The sequence below is a fragment of the Macaca nemestrina genome, chromosome 12, assembly GCF_043159975.1.
Source record: "Macaca nemestrina isolate mMacNem1 chromosome 12, mMacNem.hap1, whole genome shotgun sequence".
Classification (NCBI taxonomy): Eukaryota; Metazoa; Chordata; class Mammalia; order Primates; family Cercopithecidae; genus Macaca; species Macaca nemestrina.
Window position 1 is genome coordinate 54,442,389 of NC_092136.1, and position 20,919 is coordinate 54,463,307.

At 47.5% G+C, this 20,919-nt stretch overlaps 1 protein-coding gene across 3 annotated transcripts in view; it reads left to right on the plus strand.

Moving 5' to 3' along the window:
* Positions 1-20,919, plus strand: part of LOC105488798 (polypeptide N-acetylgalactosaminyltransferase 18) — a 361,583-nt gene that overhangs the window by 284,772 nt on the left and 55,892 nt on the right. Inside the window, exons 7-9 of one of the 3 annotated variants that reach the window (XM_071075097.1) lie at positions 7,013-7,198; positions 15,139-15,276; positions 20,818-20,913. In XM_071075097.1, the coding sequence (XP_070931198.1) occupies positions 7,013-7,198; positions 15,139-15,276; positions 20,818-20,913 (420 nt within the window). The remainder of the gene's footprint in view (positions 1-7,012; positions 7,199-15,138; positions 15,277-20,817; positions 20,914-20,919) is intronic. The other 2 variants (XM_071075098.1, XM_071075099.1) reach the window with 2 other exon arrangements.

Here is a 20,919-nt window from a genome sequence, read left to right on the forward strand (position 1 = left end):
GTGAAATGCCCAGAGTACAAAATTGGAGGATACCTGGAGCGCCAGTGTCCTGCCCGGCCCTATTGTTTGCCTACATCTCTGACTGTTCAGCCACTCTGTGAGTGACTTTCTGGTCTTCTGCCAACTCTCCCCAGGCCTCTGCCTCAGCCTGCATCCACCTCGCCTTCCTCCCCGTAGCCTGCTGGTTTTGGCTTTTCACTCTTGTCTCTGCTTTTGCAGCCAAGTTAGGCGAGACAGTTACACTTAAAAAGATCATTAACCACATGAGCTCAGAAATAAGGACCACATGAGTCGTACAAGTCATGAGTTCCAAGAGTTTGGAGGAGCTGGGCCAGGCCGACTTTGGATGGATGTGGAGCACAGGAAGGAGGCTTTCTGGGCTAAGAGAACAGTGGGAACAGTTTGCCAAGAGCAAAGAGCTCATTAAAAGTCATAAGAAGATAAAAGCTGGAGAGTATCTGGGATCTACTCTTGTGGATGTGGCTATGAAGTACAAGGCTGAAGTGCCACCAACCCCAGTCCCTTACCCATGGTAACCGTAATGAATAAATGGTGGCGTGCTTCTCCACTGAGACTGGAGACAGCCTCAGAATTCTTCCCAACACAGTGCTTCAGAAGGATATTAATAAGCAAATTGATTTCACACAGGAGTATAAACTCATTTGCCATCCCTGTCATAGACTGTGGAGCAGTCGTGAGTCTTGGAGTAGAAGAGATGATCAAACTACATCCCATTGCTTTGTCTACTGTGTGTCCCTATTTTAACCCAATTTACAACTCTCAGGTGTGTCTCAAGTACTGGGCCTCATTTGAGGCACTGGCTAGAAAATGCAAAATCACAGAATGCAAAAAGTAGAAGGGCTCTAAGACATCATTGAGTCCAGCTGCCCCATTTGGCAGCTGGGGGAAATTGAGGCTTGGGAGCAGGAGGCTTGTTTGTGTGAGTGGCCAATACAACATGTAACCCTGACCTTGTACCAGTGACCCCTCAACGTGGGAAGAGAAAGTGATCTGAGCCTCCCTGAGAACCCACTACATGCCTGTCTTTGCTTGTGGGAGTTTGTCATATACAGCATCTCTTTTAAACCTGGGGAATCATTATTTCCAAGAAAAAGCTGACATCCAAAGACAGGTCCAAGTCAGAGGCTAATATATGACAGAGCCAGGATTCAAATCCTTTCCACCAGCCCCTAAGACCTACATGCTGTCTTGTAGTTCTGGGTGGGTGTTTTAAGTCTCTTCAGAAGTGATAACAGGACTAGGGTTTTCTGGGAAGGGCCGGTGGTGAGTGTGATTTTGCTCTGCCCTGGGTAACTGCTCTCTACAATCCACTTTAGGCTCTTGGCCGCATGTGGGAGGTGGTCCCAGCAGCTCCTCTGTAGGCATATCCGAGATTTTGTGAGGTTGGAGGCTTTCTCTCTAGTGAGTTCATGGTTCCACAAGAGCAAGCTGCCTGCTATTGCCTGTGCTCATTTGATGACTTCCTAGGTTTTACGACATTAATTTTCGCTCTGCAGCCCAAGTAACTCTCTTTGGTTGCAGCAGTATGCACTTAAATGTCAGAGCTTTGCTGAAAAACCACTTGAGTTTGAAGAAAGTCATTGTATTCAGTAAAATCCAGCCACATTTTATGTTTATGGCCTTTATTAGGGCATCCCGCTGAGCTAGTTAAAACCATGCCTCTATAGTCAGTGAAAGCCCAGGACTCTCAGATTCCTGAATTCACTCATTCAAATAATAGTTATTGAATATAGACTAAGTGGCAGGTGCTGATGTATACAGTGGTAAACACATAGACACACTCCTGTTTCCATGGCACTTATAGTCCAGTGAAGGGAGACAGACATTTAAAGAATAAATACAGAAGCAAAAGTATTTTGAGTAAGTGTTATGAAGAAAAAGGCAGGGCACTAAAGGTATTCAGGGGGGATCTAATTTACACTGGGCAGATCAAAAGAGGTAGTATCTGAGCTGGGTTGTAAGTGGAGGAGAAATTATTTAGGATGTGCAATAGCAGGTGCAAAGGCACATAGACAGGAAAAAACTTAGTGTGGTCAAGAAACGTGTTGCTCAGTGCCCGTCAGAAGCCTCAGGACCCAGCCTTGTGTTGATGTCCCGTCAGGTGTGCCCAGTGCCTGCCCTCGCCACATGCCCTCAGCCATCGTATGTGGAAAATAGGGTCTACATCTTGGTTGTTGCTTCCTGTGCCCTGTTCCCCATGACCACACCTGCCTTCTCTGTTTCCAACCCTTGGTGTTCATTTCTCAGGCACCCCTTTGGTACCCAGCTCCCTGCCCTCTCTCCCCTAGGCATCTCTACCCACCAGAGCTCACAATGCCAAGCCATCCCTGTAACCATACCTCATCCCCTGTCCAGCTGCCCTGCTTCCCCAGCACAGGCCTTCCTGTGTATATGCTCCCTCTGGTTTGGGGCCTGCTCTATCGTGCCAATTGCGAATTGGACATTTAATGTGCCAGGCCCAGCTTGCTTTCTCTCCCTTCCTTATCCCCTGCCCCTCCCATGGAGCTCCATAGAAGCTCCATGATGTCATTCTCCATGAGGTCCAAATGCCAGTGACTTCCTTTCCTATCCTTTGTCTACCACCCCAGAGGGTCTCTGAGATGAGCTGTGGGTGTGACTTTTGGAATTCTCTCTTGGGTCAAGCCATTGGTCACTGGAGCCACTTATCACCCAGGGGTCGGCCAGTACAGGCTTTCTCTTGTATGCTTCAGTGCCATTGGGCAGGGTTCAGAAGTGGCGGGGTAAACATGCTGAGTCCACATCTTCTGCTGCAAAGCCCAGATGCTGCCAAGAACCCAAATGCCGTGGCCAAGGCGTACCCTCTCCATAGATGAGTGCCCTTTCATAGAAGGGAGGAGACTGGAGATGTTGACCAGTGCTGCCTGTCTCTGAGAAGGGAGCCTTGTGCACCCCTCTGCTGGGCTGGGCATTTGGGAGGAACCCTGTCTTCTGTGGCCTGTTTGCTCCCCAAAGGTAGGTGTACAGGACAGTCAAAATAGCAGCAATGTAATAATTATTATAGTATGAAATAATAATAGGCACACACACACAGACTGAGGGCTTCCAGTATCCTGAGCACTTCAGCAGGGGCTTCCTGAGTCCACAGCCTGGTGTGGTACCCATTGTCATGGATGTTTGTTAGACAAGAGGTTACGTAGCCCAACACCACTCCACAAGCACTCAGTGACGCCAGAGCTGGCCCAGATGGCCTGTCCCCATGTCCAGGGTGTCTATGCTTCCTTGACCACCATCCACGTAGTGCTCACACTGAGGTAGGCTCAATGTTAAACACTTACCCACACTGCATCCCCTCACCCGCAGGGTAGAATTGAGGCTTGGGAGGGAAGTAACCTGCCAAAGGTGACACAGCAGCAGGTGGCAGAGGACACATGTTAATCCAGTTCCCACAGACTCCAAAGCTGTGCTTTCAAGTGCGACATGCTACTCCAACCTGGCCCAGATGCCCCACCTCCCCTGGAAACCCAGGATCTCTTCTGAGCACCATTTAGCACGTGTCTAAGGGAGAATTTGGTGACAAGCTTGAGAACATTTTGCAAGAGGGAAGGAGGTGATTAAACAAGCAATTGTAATGGCGTTAGATCAGGGAACAAAGCAGGACCACACAGCACACCAGGCGAACCTAGCGGAAGTGGACGCAGCAAAGTGATAGTGAACTGAGGCTTGGAGGATGAGTCAGGGAGGCAGGCAGGGTTCGGTATGTCATCGCATGTGCAGAAGTCTGAGGTGAGGGGAAGAAAAACCACGTGAGAGAAAGTAAAAAAAATAGTGTGGCTACAGCATAGAGGCTGCAGCATAGAGTGTATTGGGGAGCACAAGGTCAGGGCTGGAGGGGTGGTGGGGGGCAAGCCCAGATCAGGGGCTGTGCCAGGCGCATGGTGCAGGAGAGGGAGTGGTCCAGCTTACACCTTCAGTCACTCCAGCTGCTGAGTGGAGAAGAGCTTGGAGAAGGAATATAGGAAGAGGGAGGTCAGGTGTTTGGAGTCTGTGGCAGAGTCCAAATGAGAGATGATAACGATGGCCTGGACAAGGGAGGTGGCTGCAGGGGTGGGAAGAGGGGAGTGAATTCAGGTGCTAGACAGTCATGCCGCTCCTCGTACTGTGTCTAAAGGCACGATGGGAGGGGCCTCACCACCATTCTGATTAGAATGATGGCAGATGTGCCCACTCTAAGGTGAAATGGTGAACCGACCCTTTAAGAAGCAGGTCTTGTAATAAAAGAGTTTTGTTATGACTCATGCTCTGTGTTGTACTGTTGAAATATGTCAAGCAATAGCCTCTGTTCCAGTCACAAAAAGAATCATTACCCTGACTCTTTGTGTTGTCAATAACTTCTTCATGGGATTCACAGGCTTTCATAGAGAACCTGAGCAAAGTGAATTGGAAATCAGCACAGTCCCCAGAATGTACAGGTCTTGGGAATGGAGGCTCACAGCCTGGGGCCTTCACCGCCACCCTCTTGTGATCCTCAGAACCATTCCTGGATGTGGGAGCTCCTTTCAAAGCTGGCTCATCATGGGGAAGTGTTGGCTCTTCACTGAGCTTCTTTGGGATCAGACAGATCCTTCTGTCTTAAATATCAGCTGTGTGTTCTTGAGCAAGGGACCTTCCTCTTTTATTATTTTTTAATTTTTTTATTTTTTGAGACAGGGTCTCACTCTGTTGCCTAGCCTGGAGTGCAGTGTGACACGATCAGGGCTCACTGCAGCTTCCACCTCCTGGGCTCAAGCGATCCTCCTGCCTCAACCCTCCAAGTTGCTGGGACTACAGGCACGTGCCACCATGCCCGGCTCTTTTTTTGAAATTTTCAGCAGAGATGGGGTCTCACCATGTTACCCAAGCTGGTCTCAAACTCCTGAGCTGAAGTGATCCACCCACCTCAGCATCCCAAATTGGTGGGATTACATGCGTGAGCCACTGTGACTGGCAAGGGACATTCTTTAGTTTCCACTTTCTCACTTGGAATTGGGCATAATAACTGGCTCACAGGGTGATTCTAAAGATTCTGCTGTTCAGCTTGATAGTAATAGCTAAGAATGATCACGTGCTTATTATGCACCAGGCACTTTTTTTAAGCATGTTGCATGTCATTGCTTTAATTTTCTCAGTGACCTTCTGAGATAGGTACTCGTGATCCCCATGGAGAGGAGGAAACAGAAGCACAATGAGATCAAGTGGCTTGCCCAAGGTCACATAGCAGGCATAGAGCAGAGCCAGGATGTGAACCTGAGTAGTCTCATGGCCAGCCCTGCTTATAAGCCACCCACCATGTTTTGCTGCCCTCCTGAATATACAGTCCAGTGCCTGGCACATAGGAGACGCTCAGTGAGGATGTTAGTTTCCTTTCTATTGGTCCTAAGTTATACACTCAAGGCAAAACAAGCTAAAGTCAGTGATAAATCAGTAAGCCACCTTCCAACTCCAACAGCCTAGAACCTATAGGGGCCAACTGGTGTGACAGGATGGCTGAAAGGGAAGGCATTCCCTTCTTAACTAACACAGGGAAAATAAGTCAAATCCAAATCTGGCTTTATCCCAGACTTATTGTTGTTGATAGGTACATGTTATATATCTGAACTTCATCTACCAAGTTCATGGTGATGTTGACAGTATCTGGCAAGTAATATGTACCGTCTACCAGGATATCTCAATTACTTTCCCTCAGAAGCCACATTTGTCAGCTCTAACCAGGTATTTCAGATTCACCTGAAATTCAGTAAATGTCAGCCATTTATACATTGATTGATTGACTGATGAAGCATCAATCATTTATTTATTCAGCAAGTACTTACAAAGTACCTCTATGTACTTGGCCTTTTGTTAGGTGAGTGAGTGAGATATAGGTTTTGCCCTCCAGGAATACACCGTCAGTGAGTGAGGCTGACCTACAGGCAGGTTAGTTGTGGTATCAAGGGCTGTGGGGGCCAGAGGAGGAGAAATTGGCTCTACTCTGAAAATCGAGCAAAGACTCCACAATGTTGAGGCCGTATAATCAAGGTCTTCTAAAAAAAAATTTTTTTTAATGTTTTAGAGACAGGATCTCACTATGTTGCCCAGGCTTGTCTCAAACTCCTGGGCTCAAGCGATTCTCCCACCTTAGCCTCCCAAAGTGCTGAGATTACAGGTGTGAGCCACTGTGCCCAGCCTGATTAAGGTCTTGAGAGGTGAATTTTTTCAGCTGAAGAAGGAGTTGAGGGTAGGGGGCTTTCTAAAATTACCAGCAGAATGGACCAAAGCCTAGAAGCACAAAAGAGTACGTGTTCAGGAACGTTGAAAGGTCAGGGTGGCTGGAAAGATTGTAGCGAGAGCTTTGAGATGCTGCCCATTAACACTTAGAATGCAAGGTTTATCTTTCCAAATCTAATTGCATTAGGATCAAGCTCCTATTCTCCAAGGTTGGTAAGAAGTTTAATATCATTTGCTTCTTTGCAGCGCTCTCCTTCAGATTCAGTCAGAACCCAGAGCCTGGGAAAGATGCAGTAGAAGAAGGGTGTCTGGTGACACCCTTCTCTGTGTTGATCACTAATTCTTGTCCAGGCCCATGTGGTCCATTTGAAGAGGATGTCTGTGCGGGGAGTCTTGCCGGTTCCTCTATGTCAAGCACTGCTGCAGACTATCATCAAGGGTTTTGTTAACTTCTTCCCCAAGTGCAAGGAGAATCCAGATCTTTGGAACAAAATGTCTGGTCTCTTTTTTTGGTGGGGTAGGGCTCACAGGTGGAGGGAAAAAGTGTATTCATTTTTTTTGTTGTTGGCAAATCCATAGCAATAAGAACCAAGATATGACTTAATGACTCCATAGCCATCCTGCTGCTATAGGAGTAGAAATCAGGTATGGCCCACTCCCTCATGATCTGGGAAGTCAAGGTGAAGGGGCTGAATTTCTTCCTGCTCATGTCAAGTGGCTGCCTGAGTTCTGGTGTAGGAAGGCAGAGCCAGGCAGGCTCTGACGAGTGGCTCCATGTCTTCTGCAGGTGTGGCAGTGTGGCGGGAGCGTGGAGGTCCTGCCCTGCTCACGGATTGCCCACATTGAGCGGGCCCACAAGCCCTACACAGAGGACCTCACCGCCCACGTCCGCAGGAACGCTCTCAGGGTGGCTGAAGTCTGGATGGATGAATTTAAAAGCCACGTCTACATGGCATGGAACATACCCCAGGAGGTAGGGATCTCCGGTGGGGACGAGTTTCTCGGGGATTGGTGGAAAACAAAACAAATCAAAATATGGGGCCAAACCCTTCTTCCTATGGGTCAGCCAGAGTCCTGTTTGCCATGCGAGAATGGACTCTCAACCCAAAAACGTATTATTTGCAGAAGAAAAGGGGCCATGAGCCTCTAAACCATTTCTTAACCCCCTACCCCCATCCCTGGTGAGCACGCTTGATGAGGACTTCTTTCTGGGTCTTAGTGTCCTAATTTTAAATGAGAAAGTTGGACAGGTAGCTCAAGTTTCTTCATGCTCCCAGGTCCTCGGCTTCTCTGACATTAGATGTTTCATGGTCCTGGATTACAAATATACCAGTAACTACAAAAATTTACAAAAAAACATCTAATCTTCCTATAGAGGAGATTCAAACTTCTCCATTGAACCTTCGACCAGAGTTATAAAGATCCATATGCCTTTCGGATTTCTTGAGCCCCATGGATGGGGATGGGGGCACACCTACAGGGACCCTCACTAGGAGATGGGAGTTATTCTGGGCAGTTTTTAGACAGTGTTTAACCTTCACAGAGCCTTGTCATTGCCTGCCACTGTCCTCTATCCCTCTAGTCACTTGTACTTAAGAAATGCCAGAGAAAAAGCAATGTTTCTCTGGTAGTTTTGTTTAGCCCTGCCATGTGTCAAGGTGAAACATGTGGAAATGACCTTGGACTACTGAGTTGAGAGAACCCAACAGATGCCAGCCACACGATTCCAATCCACTTACCAGCCTGTCGGCCTGGAGTTCATTGTTTGTGTTGCATTCTGTGTGAGACAGAGCTATCAGAGCTATCAACTACATGACCTCATTCTTTCCTCCCAAGGCCATGGCAATCCCCTTTGGAGTCCTTTAGGAAGCCTCTAATGGGGCAATGATTGATCTTCACTCAAAGTGTCCATATGAAAGCCCTGTTACCTAAACTCTACACCAAGCTAATGTTGCCCTGGTTAAATGATTGAGAAAGTTGACTGGTTCGTGGGTGGGAGCTTTTAGCCCACCTCGAGCCGCACCACCACCGCAGGAGATCCCCTCTTGAATTGGGTTGCATACTCCCACAATCAGTGAGGTTTCAGCAGTTGGGAGCAAGAATGAGGAGTGGAGAAATATCAGCCAGAGTGCAGCCAACCCTAATGTACCAGCCCGGGATTGCGTTCCTGACAGTAAGAGTGTTTCCGGGGAATTGCAGTACCTTCTGGACTCATCGTCAGGATTGAATCACAGTATTCTGCATGGGGTGTCAAGCCCTGTGGTAGGTGGTCTGTGATGGCAAAATATTAAGAACACTTGGAAACTCCCCAGGAGCTCACCAGTGAGACATTGCAGGTCCCCAGGCTCTGCTTAGACTGGTGAGTTAGCATACTCTTACTGCCTTCTTTCTGTACCCCAGAGCTGCAAAGCTTCTAGCCCTCTCCCCCTTGCAGCTGACAGGTGTTGAAATGCCCAGCAACCCAGTGAATGGTACAGAACTGAGTGAATGAAAATAACTGAAAAGTGGGCCGGGCACGGTGGCTCAAGCCTGTAATCCCAGCACTTTGGGAGGCCGAGACGGGTGGATCACGAGGTCAGGAGATCGAGACCATCCTGGCTAACACGGTGAAACCCCGTCTCTACTAAGAAATACAAAAAACTAGCCGGGCGAGGTGGCGGGCGCCTGTAGTCCCAGCTACTTGGGAGGCTGAGGCCGGAGAATGGCGTGAACCCGGGAGGCGGAACTTGCAGTGAGCTGAGATCCGGCCACTGCACTCCAGCCTGGGCTACAGAGTGAGACTCCGTCTCAAAAAAAAAAAAAAAAAAAAAAAAGAAAATAACTGAAAAGTGATGAAATTCAGTGTCTGTCTGTGACTCCTCAAGGTGGGTAGTTCAAATCAAATGGGTAGGGGGAAGTGAACACAAGACACGTGAGAGGCGGAATTGCCCAGGATAAAGCCTTAGGTGGAGAAGGAAAGGATCAGTGTGTTTCCTAAAAGAATTCTCTTTCCTTTCCTGTTCCCTGTGTCCAAATGTCCTCTCCTTCCTCTTATCAAGCTTGTACAGGGTCAATACTTCTTCATCTCCCAATCCTTCTCCCAAGCTATATCCTGATACTTCATCAAGACTGCTTTGTCAAGGTGAACATGGGTCTCCCAATTGCCTAATTTAAGGGACATTTTAAGGTCTTTAACCTATAGGATTTCACCTTTTCCTTGAATCTCTGTAGTTCCTTGGGTCCATGATTCCACACCCTGGAATCTCATCTCTCTCCAGTTATTCCTAACTCTTCAAGGACTCCTCTTACGTTCACTGGGTGCTTATATGCTCCTGGGGTATCCATCCTTGGCAGACTGCTCTCATTATTTCCCATCTCCGTGGGTAATCTCATCTACTCTTGCATTGGACTCCCACCCATATGCTGCCTCCCTAATTAATATCTCTACCCCTGACTTCTGCCTTCACTTTCAGACTCACATCTCCAACTGCCAGCTGGACATCTCCTCTTTGCCATTCCCATAGGCACTCAGACTGAATCTGACCAGCCAAACCCACCTTCTTCCTCCAGATCTGCTCCTGTTCTCATTCTGTCACAGTTCATGGTGCTACCATCTTCCAGACACATGAGTTTGAAACTGACATCATCCTTCAATCTTCCTCGCTCTCAATGCTCTGTCCCAGTCAATCACAAGCCCTCCTTCCCACCCCAACCTCCTCTCATGTCTGCATTCAGGCCCTGTTTTTTTCTCTGCTACAAGCTTCAGCTGGTTTTCCTGGCTTGAGTCTTTATCTCCTTCAAATCTATCCTCTACAATACCCAAAGTTATCTATAAAACACTCACAACGACCATGCCATTGCCCTGCTTAAAATCTTTAAATGAGGCTAGGCGCAGTGGCTCACACCTGTAATGCTAGCACTTTGGCGGGTGGATCACTTGGGGTTAGGAGTTCAAGAACAGCCTGGCCAACATGGTGAAACCCCATCTCTACTAAAAATACAAAAATTAGCCAGGCTTGGTGGCACGTGCCTGTAATCCCAGCTACTCAGGAGACTGAGGCAGGAGAATCGTTTTAACCTGGGAGGCAGAGGTTCCAGTGAGCCGTGGTTGTGCCACTGCACTCCAGCCTGGGTGACAGAGCAAGACTCTGTCTCAAAAAAAAAAAAAAAAAATCTTTAAATGACTCCTTCTATGTACAAAATCAAACACAAAGCCCAGTGTTTGGCATGGCATCAAAGGTTCCCATGCTTTCTCCTCTGCCTGTATTTTAACCCCACTGCCCACCACTCCCTGTTTTGAAGTCTGCATACACTGTGTTGACTATGGGAACTGCCCATTACACACCGTCCATGCCATGCTGTTTCTCACGACTCAGTGCTTGCTCATCCTGCTTGGAATTCCCTACCCTCTACCTCTTCCTGTATGACCACCCGTACTAAATCTTCCCCATCCTTTGAGACTAGCTCCAGGGATCCCCCCTCTAGAAAGCCAGCTCCAACTGGGGAAAGAGCTCCCCCTCCTATATATATCTCTGTCATTGCATGACCAGCCTGTGAAAGAGTGTTCTGTTATCTAAAAGTCTCCCTCTCATTAGAACAGTGGTTTTCAAATCTGGCTGAACTTCAAAATCACTTGGGCTCCACCCCCACAGATGACCACTTAATTGGTTTGGAAGGGGCCCCTGGAATCTGTTTTTTGAGAAAGTTCTTCAGAACCACTGAGAACCACAACAACACACCATGGGCCCTCTGAGGACAGACTGCTTTACATTTTTGTGTTATTATATCTAGCACAAGGCAGGGCGCATGGTAAGAGCTTGGTGACGCCTTGCTAACGCTTATTAATGAGTGAGTCTGCCGGCGGTGCGTGTAATCCCTTTCTTCCTTGGTTAGTGACTCCTAAAAGCAGACCTTCAGACCAACTGCATCAGAATCACTTGGAGAGCTTTTTAAAAAATACTCATCTGGATCTCATCCTCAGAGAGGATTTTGAGCGGTAGGTGCCAGAATCTCTAAAAAGCCCTCCAGATGAGAGGTTAGGGTGGCCAGGTTTGGGTAACACCTATTTAGCTCGTCCTTCGCATTTTTCCAAACTCACCTCAAGTGTTGCTTACTCCAGGAAGCCTTCTTTGACTGCTTACCTCCTTTGCCCCCAATCCTGGCCTCCACACAATGTAAGAAGAATGAGGCCCCTCTTCTATTCTCTCTTTCACTTTCTCTTCCTTTCCATGCCTCACACTTGTTCACAAAGAGTATGTTTACTTGTCTGAAACTCCCAGACTCTCCTTTCAGGCCGAGAGTGTGACGTATTCTTATTTGTATACAGAGTGTTTAGGATAGTGTCTGACACATAATAAACAGGTGCTTGGTAAAGGTCAGTTGGAAAAGAAGAAGGAGGATGCATGGATGCTATATGCTTCACACAGTTTCCCTAGGAGGTTTACCAGCTGCCCCTGAGATAGCTATGCCCCAATCCCTTTTCCTCAGCTGCAAGCACATCTGTTCCCAATTTACTTAACCTTTCGTCTACAGCATCCTAGCTGCAAATATGGAGCTGGAGCCCGTCAACCCTGCTCAGGTGGCTGCCTTGAGAATTAAATAAGTTAATACACGTAAAGACTTCGATCAGTGCTTGGCACACAGAAAGCGCTAGTTAAGTGTTAACTCTTGTTGGTGCTGTGATTGTTTATGCCCTATACTTTCCTTCCACAGTTGTAAAATGCTCATGCTGGGCAGATACCCTCTGCTTGTTGCCTTCTAAGCTGAGGCCTCCTCAGAGCTGTGCGCTGAGCAGAACTGGCCCTCTCACCTGCTCCCTTAGCACGTCCAGTCCCCAGCTTTTGAAAGGCCGAAGAGCCTTCACCTCTTGCAACCTGCTACTTTAACTGAAAATCAGTTTATTTATCAATAAACAGAAACTCTGCAGCAAAACATCAATATTTTCTTAAGCAGGGTTCAGGAGCTCTAGACTGCTTCTCTTGCCCAAAGACAGGCTGAGTGCCAGGGATGACTTGTCATGTGCTTCAGTGATAGCCCTCCTTTAAGTCTGGCTATAAGGAATTTTGTGACTATGTGGCTGCAATACTGGACACTTTTATGTGGCTAAGTTAATATATTTGTTTCCTAGGGCTATGGTAACAAATTACCATGAACTTGATGGCTTCAAACAACAGAAATTTATTCTCTAACATCCAGGTGCCAGCAGAGCTGTGCTCCCTCCAGCGTCTCGAGGGGGGAGCGTCCTTCCTTGCCTTGGCCAGCTTCTGGTGGCCCTGAGGGGTCCCTGGTTGTGGATGTATCACCTTAGTCTCAGCCTCTGTCTTCACATGGCCTTCTCCTCTTTGTCTCTATGTGTGTCCAGACCACTCTTTTTTCCTCTTATAAAGACATCAGTCATTTCAGTCATATATAGTCACATACAGTCATAATTTAGGCAAGCCCTAAATGCAGGATGATTTCATTTTGAGATCCTGAATTAATTATATCTGCAAAGACCCTCGTTCCAAATAAAGTCGCATTCAGAGGTTCCGGGTAGACATGAATTTCAGAGAAGGCCACAGTTCAACTCACTACACCAAGTATTTGGCAAAAGAGGAAGATGCATTTATTGTTTTCTAATAAGGGCCAAGGTGACCTTCTCAGAGGTTTACTTTCTTCTCAGTGTATGCCTCCTGCTTTGAAGATGGGTTTGATGAAATTTACAGTAAACACACAGTGCAGATACGCTGAACTATTAAAACGGAAAGGCAAAAGTCAATTAATACACAGGAACGGGAAGGGGACTTCATACTCAGAAAGATAAGCTGAACAAAGGGCTAGTGCTTGAGCTTCGTCGCAGGAGATGGCCACCTGGTGGATTGTGTCTCTCTCATCTTTTACTCGATCATGTGGAGGGAGGCAAACTTTGCCCTGTTCCTAAGTGCAGAAAGATACTTTTCCTGTGGGAACCCAGAAGTTTAGGAAAACACAGAGGCCTTTGTGAGACAGGTTCTTCTAGTGGCTCCCTATAAAACAGACACAGTGTTACATTTAGTCACATAAAGGCAATTATAACACAAAGGGAGAAGGAATGGATGGGTCCTAGGACAGTTTTCTGATATAAGGATAAAGTACCGTGGAGTGTAAATGGTTAATACTTAATGAATGCTTTGGAGTCGGAGTGGAAAGTAGATTACATTTATTGCCAGTTCCTGTGTTCACCACTTCATAAATATTTTCTCCACCCAGCAATGTAGCTCATGCTCAGTGCTAGGACTCGGGGCACAGAGGTAAGTCTGATGGAAGTTTCCTGACCTTAAGGAGCCAGAGTCTAGCAGAGAAAGGCTCAGATAACAGCTGCAGAGAAGGCTCTGGGCAGGAGTGTGCCGCACACAAGTCACAGATGAGGTCATTAAGAAGTACTAGGAAGCCAAAATAGCTCCTTGTCATTCTAGAACTTTAACCGTCAGGCTGTAGCAGGTTCAAATTTTTATATTGCCTGAACTCTTGTGAGCAAAAAGGAATCTATCTCTTTTATATCTAAATTGTGTTTTCACTCAAGCCTACATTGTCTGATGTCAAAAATTTGCCTTGTTCATGTCCAGATAAATGCAGCCATTTTTGTGATCTTTCTCAGATATTTTAGACAAAATTTGCCTGACCTCAGTAACTTGATCCCTGGAGTTGATGTTTGAACCAGGGATTTACACAGAGAGCGTATGGACCACAGTGTCGGTGAGAGAGAGCTCACTTCTTCATCTGCCCTCCACTCTGGGTTGGCATCTTATGGGATACCACACGCCCATCTGCATGCTGGCCTTCATCCCTGCCACGGTGTCATCCTCTGAGACGCACTGGGTCTTCATCAGATCCCAGAGGATGGACCCTTCTGCAGCCTCTGCTTTTGCATCAGCTTTTTCTCAGCCAATTCTGTGCCCTATTCAACAGCTGGTATGCAGGCCCAGGAATTCTTAGTGCTGCCCAAGTCTGCTCTACAAGCAATGTGGGGAGGGGGGCTTCTCTAGCCTTCTCACTCCTGGACGCATTCACGTGTCACTTCTGCTCCCTGGCTGCTGCACCATGCTGGCTCAGGGGCCACCTCACTGATGCTCCTGAGAAAGGAGGGAAACGAGTACTCTAGACGCCAAGACTCCCAGGCTGAAGGAGTCTGCTTCTCCTGCAAGGACTTCGTCTGAGGAGGCAGAAGAATGGCATCTTCCAAATACACAGAGTACCATTAAAAGCAGAAACTCTAGACCCAGGTTAATTGGGTTCAAATCTCAGCTCCACCATTTATTAGTTGTGGGGCCTTGGGCAAGTTACTCAGGAGGTTACTGAACCTCTCTTTGTCTCAACTCATCATCCATAAAGGAGGATTATGTGGTGCTGTTTTATAGGTGTGAATGGGACAACATACATACATATAAATAAAAGTAAATAAATATAAATATATACTGCATATCTCATTCAGAATACAGCCTAGCACTCTGGAAATGTTTAAGCCTTAGCTGTTATGATTCTTAGGAATAGTATTAGAATTAGCATCATTTCATCTCAAAGCTTTTTCCTTCCCCTCTCTCTCTCACCTTAAAGCTCAGAATCTCTCACTTTGCCTCTTGAGGTAGGGAAAAGCTTTATTCAGACGGATTCTTCCCATTTCTTTCATCTACATCCAGACTATAGCTTTTCTTTTTTCTTTAAGGATTTGGCATCTTTATTTTCAATGGCCTTTGATGACAGTGCCCGGCAATGCCGACCTCATGTTTCGTAGTCTAAATGAGGATGTTTATGGGGTTAAGGTGCCCGTGGGAAAATGCAAGAGTTAACGTGCCACCTGGTCCCTTCACTAGTCTCTAGGAATCTTGGTTGGCGGCACAAGGTCATTGCCAAAGTAGAGTTTGGGGAGAAGCTGCAACCTGGGAGTGGCTTCATCTCTGCTTCCGCGTCCCTGTGCAGGACTCAGGAATTGACATCGGGGACATCACCGCAAGGAAGGCTCTGAGGAAACAGCTGCAGTGCAAGACCTTCCGGTGGTACCTGGTCAGCGTGTACCCAGAGATGAGGATGTACTCAGACATCATTGCCTACGGAGTGGTAAGGAGCTGGCCTCCTCCGGGTTTCATTCAGACACAGACAGAAAGAAGCATAGTGAAGAAAGAGAGAGGAGGGAAAGAGCCTCTCAGCTGCTCCCGTGAAGAACTGCAGTAGGCCTGGGGAGCGGGCGCGGGTTCTGCACCTGCAAGCCTTGACTTTTACAGCCCAAACCCCTCCAGTCCCTTGAGAGAGGTACTTGTCTCTCCTTTATAGTCCTAAGCAATTCAGCTCTGGCCCCACACCTGCATATTCCACTTAATAAAACACACAATAAAGCAGTTAGCTTAAGATTGAAAGGTAAGGTAACAAACACCTGCTGTTTTCCCAGCTGGGGTGCCTGAGGGTCTATGAGTCGCCCTGTGTGCCTCCCCTACCAAGGGGCTGATGCCTTCCATTCACATGCAGAGCCTCCCTGAGAAGAGTTCTAGAAACAGAGCCATCTTGAGTTGATTATATTTGCTGTATTTTTAGTACTGTTTGTTGATGGGCACAGAGCAGTTCTCCCTGATGAGAGGGAGCAAGATGGAGGGGGCAGAGCATAGGGTTTGGAGTCAGACAGACCTGGTTCAAATCTTAACCAGGCTGCTGCTTCCCAGGTAAGTGTCTTAATGTCATGGGCCTCAGTTTCTTCATCTGTTAAACGGGGGTAATTCAGTACTATCCCCATAGAGTAAAAGAAAATCTAAGATTTGTAGATATGTGACCTTAGATGAAAATGTATTTTCTGTCTAAAGTTAAAATACTTCGAATATGATAAACTCTCCCATTTTCTCAATATTCCGTGGACCATACAGGTCAAATGCCATAAGGTATTTTAAATGGTATTTTGATTGATTTTTTTGCTATCTCGCCTGGCTTTTGCTGACTTACAGTCTGAACACATAAACTTTTGCCATGACAAGCCCCCAAGACTACTCTGTAGGATTAATTATATTATCTCCATGTCACAGATGGGGAAACAGAGTCAAAGAGTGATTTTCACAAGCTCACATAATCAGCAGTGAAACCAAGTCTAAAAAACCAGCTTCTGGTATCACTCTGATTCTTTCCTTTGGAGAGTGTCCCCTCAGACCTTTTTTGATATCTCAAGATGAAAACTTGAAGGAAGAACTGAGGTCTCTTCTTTTGATGAGCTGTGGTTAGAGCTGAGTTCAAAGCCTGCCCCAGATGAACAGGACAATTGCCTATGAGTGGGAAGAATCTGCTGAGAGATTGGGCTCAGTGCTCCCTATGTACCCCCAAACTCTTATATACATCCTAGGATTCCAAAGCAGACAGAACTGGAATCCTAGACCCACCCCCTGTAGCCCCAGGGTCTCTGTTATCCAGAATACCAGCTTGTAGGAGACAGTCTTATCCTCCCATGAGTGTCCCCATGGCATGGTTGACATATCCCAAGAGAACCATGCAGTGACCTCTCATCTCTCCACTTCTCAGTCTGGTGCAATTCACATCTCAGCAAACACCTCAGCTAGTGCTGCTTAGGTAGTACCTGAGTCTCCAGATCCTGTTGTCACCATGGAAACACATTGCACTGTAAGGTGCCTATCTGTCCCATTCACCTCCCCAGAACCATCCTGAGGACACAGCTGCCTTTGATGCCCCACACTCTACCCATAGCAAGCTATGTGGGCTGCTTGGCCATGGTGGAACCCAATCCTAAAAGGAGAGTTATGCTGCTGTGGCTCCAGAGAAACTATTGGCCCCAAGCCTGCGTGAGCCAGGGCAAGCTTCTGGATTCATGTTCTCAGCAGGCTGTCAGCTGTGGCTAAGCAGGATTAGCCAAACTCCCCCAGAGAGGCAGGGGACGCAGTAACAGTAGAGGTGTGTACATGTGCCCACTGCAATTTTGGGTCCTGGCCAAAGGCATTCTCATCCTCCAAGCAAAAACATCTCATCTTATACGCATGTGCAACAGGTTTACCATGTAGGCCCTCCATGCCACCCCCAGAAACATTTGGTTTGTCAAATAGTAAGTGGAAAATATGGGGTTGTGATCTAGATCTGTCTGGGTTCAGAGCCGGGCCTGTTTTTACTGTCACACTGAAAACCATTCGCTTGTCATCCCAAAGGGCTGAGCTGTGTTAGCCATCCCTGCGGCTGGCAGAGGACTCTGACCCCCTGCACATTCATCAGCCCGCCACTGCTCAGGGCCCAGCCACCCTCCCCTCCCTCCTGCCTCCTCCACGGGCCGAGCCCCTACATGAGCAGAGACATGCCTGCTTGTCAAAGAGCATAATAAACTCTTAATGGGGGCAACCTGGCTGAAGATGGGCAAAGTGGGATGCAGCCACAATAGCAAGAGTATTTGCTGGGTCTGACTCATTCTTCCTGGTAATTATTTTTATCCTAAAATGAAGAGACCAGATGCCTTTTCAGGGGCATAATTTCTTTTTCCTTTTTCTATTCCAACTCATGACCAAATGACATTGTTCAGGACAAATGACTTCTGGGACTCTGAGTTGAGCCAGTATCAAGTCTATAGCCCAGCCCATTAATCCACTAATGGGCCCCATTAATGACTCCTGCAGGCCTAAGGACCTGTGGGCCCCATCGTGTGGGCATAAGTTTCCCTTGGATCATTGAGCTCCATGTCCAAGAGATGGGAGAGCATTGGATTAATCACAGCTCTGGTGCTGAGAGTAGAGATGGAGGGGCATCTGGAAACAGACATGCCTGGCTTCTGAATGTTAGCTTTGCCCCTTAATGGCTATGTAAACTTGACAAGCTGCAAAACCTTAGTGGTCACAGTAATGCCATTTCATAGGGCATATTTTACAGTCTCAGGATTATAGCCATTTGCATTATGGAAAGAGCTTGGGTTTTGGAGTCTGACAGACCAGCTCTATCACTTGCCCGACTATGATTCCATTCATTTGGGAATGCCATTCATTTACTCATGTTTTTCATATACCCACTCACTCACCCACTCAACAAGTATTGACTGTCTCCTTTGTGCCTGGCCTATATGATATCCAATGAGACTGAGACCCAGTCTGATGACTAACAGGTGAGACAAACAAGTGAAGAAGGAACAAGAATGCAACTGGTTAAGTGCTACCCTAAGAGAAATGGAGTGCTAGTGAAGCACAGGGCAGTGATCTCATACAAGACTTGGGTTGGGAAAGGCTTCCAGAGTGGCGGATAAGCTGAGAGCCAAGGGAAGAGGCAAAGAGGAGGCCAAGACCAAGGGCGATGTGGGGAAGTGTCCACACAGGCTGAATAGCACTACACACAGGGAGGAGAGTGGAGCTTGTTCCTACACCACAGTTCCTTCATCCTGGCTAGTCATTATGACAATTAGGTGAGACATATGTGGAAAGCACTTCACATGGTACCTGACACATAGACGCATTCCTAAAAGCTGGTTTCCCTGAATGCCTTTGAGGAAGGTTATAACAGTAATAATAGCAGCCAACAATTATTGCAACATTTGTTATTTGCCAGGCCCTATGCTAAGCACTTGCAGATATTGTTTCACTTAATCCTCATAACAGCCTTATGAGGTAGGCACTATTATTATTCCTCTTTTAGAGGGGAGAAAACAAACAGGAAGGAGTTACATTGCTTTATTCAAGACCCCACAACTGGAGCCAGGTTTCCATCCCAGCCTGTTGCTTCTAGCTGCTTCAGTGGACTACCTGCCTAAGGGGTGGTGGGGGTGGGGGGTGGGCAGGAACGACACAGAGCCAGGGAGGACTTTATCAAAAGACACCCACCCTCTCACCCAAGCACTGGCATTAAGAACCCAGGGGAAAGCCAAGTCTAACATCAGGGTTCTCCAGGCCTTCCTCTTTGCAACAGCAGTTAGCAGATTTTCCTAATGGGTTACAGTGCTTGGCTTTAGATATGACACCCACCTCTTCGTGGGCTGTAGGACGAGAACAAAGTGTGTTTACATATGCTCTTCCCACTAAGGCAAACCGAGGAATTGGTTTATAATGGAGGATTTGCTGTAGAAATGCTACCGGGGGCTCTGCCTGAGACACACGTTCATACAGTATTTCTTCAGAATCTCTGAACTGCGAGTTTGAGATTAAAGGTGCTACCACCCAGTAGAGGAAAGGAAGCTCAAAAGAAAAGAATTCAACTCTGTTCCTTGTCCCCTGTTAGGAACAGGGTATGCTTGGAGCACACATGGGCCTCTGGTTGTTGGCTCCATCTCATGCCTCTTCATTGGCTTCATTTCACTCCTGCCACAAGCCATCAGGAGTACAAAGGCCCTGCTGCTGTCTCTGGCCTCCCCCCAGATAGATGGCCTCCCTGTGGCCTCTTGTCCTTGTCTTCCCTGGATTCTGTTCTCCAGTCCCCTGTTCTGGGCAGAGTGTTTTGATGGCTAAGGAGAGAACCCCAGTCAAGCCAGCTCAAGTTAAGGTGAGGTGGGTGAAGGTACCATAGACTCTTACAGGAGTAGGAACTGAAGTACAGTTGGACATGGACACTACAGCTGGGAAGCCACTGAAGCTGCCGCAGGGGCAAGATGGTCTCTCTTGTCTCTCCCTCTGTCTGCCTCGTGCATCATCACATCCTTGTTCACAACTGGCTTTCTCTGCTTGAACATGGCCATGGCCAACAGAACCCCCCCATGCCCAGTTTAAACAGCCTTGCAATTCTAGTGGCCACCACCCACCAGTTACAGTCTCTGGGTCCTGTTTACGTTCCTAAGACAGATAAGAGAGTGATGAGATGGGGAGGAGAGAGGGAGAGAAAGAGAGTGATTAATTCTGAAGTGTGGATCGGTGCCCACCATGGTCCACTCAATTGTGGCCGGTGAGCAGGGCCATGAGGACAATGGGCTACCCTTTCCGAGGGCTGAGAGTGGGTGTAAGCAAGAAAGTGACATTGAATGTCAGCTCTCTTACCCAGACGTGTTAATTGCCAAGACTGGATCCATCCACCCATAGGTGAGGGTAAGAGATGCCGTTCTCTTCTCCTGCTCCCACCTTGGCCCCCTCCTCTTATTCTACCACCTGACCTCCCACTATGGAAGACCCTAAGCAGGTGGGCCACCATGGGGCCTGGCCAAGCCACTGCTGGGTCTGCAGGAGGCAGAGAGCGTCTGGTCCCAGGGGACCTCTGAGGCCTGAAAATAGCTAACATGTTGCCCATTTTCCCCAACATTCAAGAGCAAAGATTTCCCTCAGGGACACTTGAAGGCTGTTGTTCCACCCCTGAGGAAGTGGAGGGGCTGAAGAGCAAGCACCATCTTGTGTGTGATATGCATGAGCTGAAGAGCAAGCACTGTCTTGTGTGTGCACATGCATGTGTATCTCTTATATTTGCCCAGACTGTCTCAACTCCCAGAACCCAGCTCACTGTTTAATGACATGTAAGTGTTTCTCCTTCAAAGGAGGCTGGTCTCCCCTCAGCACCTTTATGCAAGGCAAAAGCTGGTGCTTGTTGGTTCTATAGTGTTCAAGGGCCTTGGGCTGATTATGGAAATGAAATCTGTCCAGCAGAATACTTGTTTCTCCAGAGTTAATGCATTTGCTCTCTCTGTTCCTCTCTCTGTGGTGTGGCCATCTGGTCTCTGATGTTCAGCTGCAGAATTCTCTGAAGACTGATTTGTGTCTTGACCAGGGGCCAGATACAGAGAATGTCCCCATCATGTACATATGCCATGGGATGACGCCTCAGGTGAGT